The sequence below is a fragment of the Octopus bimaculoides genome, chromosome 26 (genome assembly GCF_001194135.2).
Source record: "Octopus bimaculoides isolate UCB-OBI-ISO-001 chromosome 26, ASM119413v2, whole genome shotgun sequence".
NCBI lineage: Eukaryota > Metazoa > Mollusca > Cephalopoda > Octopoda > Octopodidae > Octopus > Octopus bimaculoides.
In genome coordinates, this window is record NC_069006.1 from 19,140,885 (window position 1) to 19,147,859 (window position 6,975).

The following is a 6,975-nucleotide window of genomic DNA, read 5'->3' on the forward strand; positions in this document are numbered from 1 at the left end:
TATATATATATATATATATATATATATATATATATATCTTTACAGTGTTTTGATTGATGATCATTTTGTATCCTGGTTCTATTTTGTTGCATAGTAGCTTATATAAAATGACTGATTTTCCCTAATTAACTTTACTATTATTTACTGAAGATAGTGACATAATGGTGGATAATTTTATGCTTTTACAGTCTCTTGTTGCATGATTCATGTCAGATGAAGGTGATAGAATATATATTTATTTATTCCAGTTCTCACATATTGTTGCATTTTCACATGTCATTTCATTTAAGCCAAGATTTATTTTGTATTATATTACAATAGAAAACAAAGGTCACAGCTGGAGAAATTGGTTTTCATGTCATCTCTTGATTTGTCTTTATATTTGCTGTCATTAGATTACTACAGACAAGTGCTGAGCATAAAATAATACGTAATGTGTGGTCAGGTGAGGGGAAAGTAGGAGAGTGGTCTGCATAGACCTGAAAGTTCTGATGATGACCACATCCAGAGACCACAAAGAAATTGTGGAGCTGTACTTCATTGTGAGTGCAAAAAGTAAGGCCATTAGATTGGTGGTACAGACTAGAAAGCCCTGTGATAGTAAGAGCCATCTCAGGGTATTTTAAACCAGATGAGCTGGAAAAGCAGAAGGGGGTTGGGAGAGAGAGAGAGAGAGAGAGAGAAAACAACTGTGTAGTTAGATTAGCAGCAACAACACCCAGAAACTGTTTCTAGAACACCACTAGTGACAGTTCTAAGGAGAGCCAAAAACTCACCTTGTCTTTAATGTTAGGAGCCAAAAGCTCCTTATTCCCATCCAAGTAGTGGCCCTTCTGGGATTGGATGTTTTTGCTTATGAAATGGAAATGAGAAAGAGGCGGTAAATTGCATTGGAAAGAGAGATTTATGATTGTGTGAAGCAACAATAAGTTGAACTAACGGGAGCAAAGCTGGATTAAGGCCCATAGAAGCCCTAAGCTATTAAAAAAGATTTTGGTGTCCCCATATATATGTAATTCAAAATATAAACAATGATGAACCATGAAATAAATTTTTTATTTTCCAAAATGAAACAAAACTAACACTAAGATGGAAAATAATGTTTATTTTTGTATACTTCCACTTTATTTATATTTGAAAAGTTTTCTACTTTTTTTAATTACAAAGTTTTTGATCAGATCCTCACCATGACACCATGAACATTTTGAAATTATATTTCCAATCATATAAATCACTTTGAATATTATTTTAGCAAGTTTAAAGCGATTTCTTTTGTGCCACAGACCATTTACCATTTCTCTGGTGCTCTCCACTTCCCTTGATGCTCTAAGCACGTGCTTATTTTGCTTAATGGTTAATCCAGCACTGAATAGAATGTTTCAATAAATGTGATGAAGATAATGACATGCTGATTGGTGGGAAAGGAAATGGGACCAACATTCAAAAGATGCCCTGGTGGGAAACTGCTGTTGGTGAAAACCCACATCAGTACTGTTTCTCAATTTGAAACTACTCTGCCCTGAGGGTGTGGTATGCTTCTTGCCACTACCAACTGAGAGGGCATGGTTGGCTGCATCAGAAGGAGTAACAAATGGTCATTGTCTTAGAGTATTTTGAGTTTGTCTAGATGTTAGCTTATCACTCATTTGTGGGTAGGTTACTCTTATTTCATCACCATCGTCATCACCATCACCATCGTCATTGTCATTACCACAATCATTTAACATCTGTTTTCTATGCTTATTTATTTATATTTATGTATGTATACTTATCAATTCATCTTGTACATGTTATATTATTTGCATCAAAAAGGAGGCAAGCTGACAGGATTGTTAGCACATCGGGCGAAATGCTTAGCAGTATTTCATCTGCTGCTACGTTCTGAGTTCAAATTCCGCCAAGGTCGACATTGCCTTTCATCCTTTCGAGGTCAATAAATTAAGTACCAGTGAAACACTGGGGTCAGTGTAATCAACTGTTACAACATAGTGTTACAATATAGTGTTACAATATAGTGTTACAATATAGAATCATTTCTCAAGGCACCAGTACACAGTTTACAGATGCTTGCATTTTTTATTGTTGTATTTGGGGATGGTCATGTTGCCAGTTTAGCCAATAAAAACACACACATTATATATTTAGTATTCATTTGCTTCAGCTTTATTTTATATTAATCGTATTTCAGCCAGGAGTTCTTTCGTCACACTTCTGTGACCTCATCAGTGGTCCTTTGCTTTCTTCTTTCTTTTACATTTTTCATGTTTTCCGTGAAGTTTTCACAGGTCCAGCTAGTTTTATTATTATTATTATTATTATTATTATTATTATTAATTCTTCTTCTTCTCCTTCTTCTTCTCCTCTTCCTCCTCCTCCTCCTCCTCCCTATTATTATTATTATTTCTGTTTTCTCTTGCAGAATATAACCAGAATGTTCACTAGACCAACTCCCCCAAACCACCCTGGGTGCCAGGTTCAAAGTTTATTCCTATAGCAGCTGTTGATGTTTCACTGATAAACATCTCTAAAGAATCTCTCCTGGATTTTACGGCAACCATGTTGATAAAAGAATATCGCATCCCCCTACCTCTTACGGTTGATGAATACCGCATCGCACAGCTGTATATGATACAGGTATGGTATGCTTCATTTCATTGTATTACTAAGTCTTGTGAAGAGCTATCTCATGTATTACATGTACATATATCTATACTTTTACATACCTATCCTATGTGATACATGTAAGATATTTCAGTGTTATGTAGCTGTCCATGATATACCTATTCTACATAACTGTCCTATATATATTCATGTAAGATATCTCAATGCTTTTGTATAGCTGTCTCATATGATACATGTGAAATATACCAGTCACATGTAGCTGTCTATGTGGATACTGCCTGATTTTGGAATCAAACCCACAATCTTACGATCATGAGTCCAACATCCTAACTGCTAAGCCATGTACCTCCTTTATTTACTTAAATATATGCACACGCATACACACACACACACACACACACACACACACACACACACACACACACACACACACACACACACACACACACACACACACACACACACACACACACACACACACACACACACACACACACACACACACACATACACACACACACACACAATTACTCAACCTTTTCTTCAGTTTCTCTAGAAAGAGCAAACAATTCATTATTAGTCTTTTTATTCTTTTTGGGTATTTTTAGCTTATAGCTTCTACTTATAAGTTCATAATTAAATCTTTTATGGAATCCCATACAGGACATTCCATAGCTTTTCAGCTTACAAATAGCCTGTCTTTTATAGCATCAGGTTTGCAGGAAATAGCATTTCTTCTTTCGACCTTTTAGCATTTAAACCTAACATGACTGGCCTAAATATTTTACTTGTTTTATTTTCAAACCAGCCAGATTGAGCCCCTTAAACCTGCCTTAGAATTCATTCTAAAAATAAACAATCATATCATTGGACTCAAAGCTATGAGATAATGCATAATTAATTCGAAACAATGTGAATAAGTAAACGTTACATTTGGCCGAGAGTAATCAGAATTCTGAAGAGTTAACCCTTCAGTATTTAAACTGGTTATATCTGGCCCAAATATTCAACCTGTTTTGTGTTCAAACTGACTGATCTAGCCTCTCATACCTGCCCTACAATGTCATTCTAGAAATAATCACCTCATCAAAATCTCAAAGCTATGAGATAATGCATGATTAATTGAAAGCAGTGTGAATAAATAAGCATTACAGTTGACAAAATAATCTGAATGCCAAAGGGTTAACATAGTTTATGAGAGAGAATATTTGTTTTCAACATATGCTGATGAGTGTGTGACGATTGTTAAAATAGTCATAAAATTGTTTAATAAGTCATATTTTGAATTACAAAATCCTTCTGTCATGTTTTTAAACATCTACCTATATTGAAGAATATTTACTGTGAAATGGGTAAATTGTCTGCTGTTAAACTAGTAACTTCTCCATTTGGAAATCAAGATCAAGATGCTTTCTGGCTCAATAGACAGGAAATGAACAGCTTTTGAGATAAACTGGGATTATAGGTTACCTTTGGGTCTAATAGTTTGGGTGCTGAAAAGTTCCTGGCTTTGAGTAAAAGAAAATACAGGAGAATCAGTTAATTATGATCTTATTCAACATATTCCCCTCTCAGATTCACAGTGGTCCTTTAGTTATCCTAAGCCCTGTAAAAGAACCCAGAAAATTGGGCCTCCAGCCAGGCCTTTCACAATATCCTTAAAGCCAGAAACTTTCCAGCACCTCCTTGTACTAATAATTTCATTGTTACTGAAAAGAAACCTCTTTCTAACTTGAATACGTAGTTCCACGAGGAATTTCAAGCAATCTGTTGTTAATCTAATATTGATTACATCATCAAAAGGTTCTCTAATTAAATATGCTGTTGCCTTTCCTACAATGTAAACATCATTAATGATTTTCATAATTATTTCATTACTAAACTTATTTTCTGTTAATTAATAAACCCAAAATATTTCAACATTTTGTTTGTAAACTGTCCTTCTGCTGCAACACACGGAAAAAAGAAAAGTAACATGTCTCTGATTCTGAGATTGCTTAATGCTTTATAAATTTTCCCGGCACCATCAACTTTGTCAGCTTTTGAGTTAAATTGTTCTGATATTGTAAAAATGGTTTCTAGAGAAAGCCATGTAATTCATGCAAGTTTAGCTATTTTGTGGCAAGTTTCCATATCAACTTTTCGAATAGGCGTGAACTTCCATTATCTCTTGCTGCTGAGAGAAAAGTTAAGATGTTAAATATTTTATGAAAGCCTCTAAATACAAGGGCAATTTACTGACAGCATACAAAGGGTAAAAAAATTACAGATGCATGCGATAATACAAACAGAAGATACATCATCTTTTAGTAATTTCTGGAACCCACTTTTGGTGACCCTCACAGAAGAACAATTATCACTTGTGAATCTTAATTATATTTTCTGGAGGAATATTTCTGTCATGCAAGGTAGATCTGGCAGCATTGTTAAAATCAAGAGCTATTCCATTTTCAACAATTACAGTATCTAACAATACATCCAAGACATCATGTTTATTCAAATCAAAGTATTTCACAGCTGTAGCCAATATTTGGGTAACTGAAATGTCAGTATTTTCACCAATTATTAGAAAATACTTTTGTAACCTGTGTATCTTATGGACATTCATTATCACTATGTTTTCATGTCATCTGTTATGACATACAAAAGTTTAGTTCTTTTCATTGATAATTTTTTCATTAATCTTACTGTCCAGAAACACTCTCTTACATACCATCAGCATTTGTAAAGAAAATGTTATGTTCAGCAAAATAGCCAGCAATAAGCCATTCATTTTTTTTAGCATTTGTTCACTTTCTGTTGATTCCTTTTTTTCAGCATGATTTCACTAATATCAATACTAGATTTAGCCATGTCAAAGCATTTCTTATGTTTGGCACAAGTTTCATTAGCATGGATTTACTTGCATTTCTCAGAGTAACATTGCAGTATTTACAGTAGCCAGTTTCATTGTATTTCTTGTTGAAGCTAATCCTTAAATTTAGGATTTTGTGGTTACTCTATCTTGAAAGGTTGTGCATTCTATTTCCGTTTTTTGTGGGAGTTTACATTTCATTGCTCATTATGATAAAGGGCAGGTGTAACAATTTTATGACAACTGGAAATATGACACTGTTTATATACAACTCATACACAAGGGATGACAAATATCAATGTGAAAGGTAGGGTTGCTTGGTACAAAGGAACTAATGTAGTACAACTTACATGCTCCACATATACATACTCATACTCAAATACACACATACATAAGTGTATCAGTGCTGTGAAAAAAAAATGCTGGCCTATGGAATTAATATTTTAATTACTCTTAAGGCGGTAAGATGACCGAATTGTTAGCATGCCGGGCATTATGCTTAGCGGTATTCCATCCATATTTACATTCTGAGTTCAAATTTCACCGAGGTCAACTTTGTCCTTCAGCCTTTTGAAATGGATAAAATAAGAACCAGTTGAGCATTGGTAAAAATGTTAGCATGTTGGACAACAATGCTTAGTGGCTGAGATCGCCCTTCAGTACTTCATCCCATGTCTTCATGGGTCTCCCTCTGTATGACGAAAATACCAGTACTAACTTACACTAGCTTCTGTACTATTACTAGGCAACTGCAGCTTTACTATAGCTACTATTACTGCAGACTCCTACTTGTAATAACTATCATATTATTACTACACCCCCCCACCCCATTTTACTATAGCTCCTATACTATCACTACACTTTACTCTACTATATTTTTACTACAACTCTATCACTACAATACTATAGCTTCTGTACTATCACTACATGCACTCCTATTTATACTAGTAATGTTGTCACTAAAACTACCCTTACCTTACTATTGGTATTATAATAGCACTGTAATCAACCCTACCTCACTATAGATCCTGTTCTATCTCTATCACAATATCTGTTTTACTTTGTGCACTATACCATCCCTATAACATCTCTGTATCCACTATACTGTGACTAAAAAACCAACACTGCTTTATTCTAACTGCTTTATTACCTCTATAATTATATCTATATCACTCTAGCTACTATACTATTGCATTACTATGTAGGTACTATACTATTGCCTACCTTACTATAGCTACTATGCTATAACTACAGCCACCCCTATCTTGATATAGCTACTTTACTATCACTATGAGGAGGTGCTGAAAAGTTCCTGGCTTTAAGGGTATCATGAAAGGCATGGCTGGAGGCCCAACCTTCTGAGTTCTTTTACAGGATTTATAACAACTGAAGAATCACTTCAGTAAGTGTGTGAGTCTGAGAGAGGAATATGTTGAATGAGATAATAATTAACTGGTCCTCCTGTATTTTTTTTTACCCAAAGCCAAGAACTTTTCAGC

At 34.6% G+C, this 6,975-nt stretch overlaps 1 protein-coding gene across 7 annotated transcripts in view; it reads left to right on the forward strand.

The window, feature by feature from the left end:
- LOC106870348 (protein retinal degeneration B-like) overlaps nucleotides 1–6,975 on the forward strand; it is a 139,610-nt gene that overhangs the window by 64,970 nt on the left and 67,665 nt on the right. For all 7 annotated transcript variants that reach the window (XM_052976997.1, XM_052976996.1, XM_052976998.1 and 4 more), the window contains exon 2: nucleotides 2,420–2,634. In XM_052976997.1, the coding sequence (XP_052832957.1) occupies nucleotides 2,557–2,634 (78 nt within the window). In that variant the 5' untranslated portion in view covers nucleotides 2,420–2,556. The remainder of the gene's footprint in view (nucleotides 1–2,419; nucleotides 2,635–6,975) is intronic.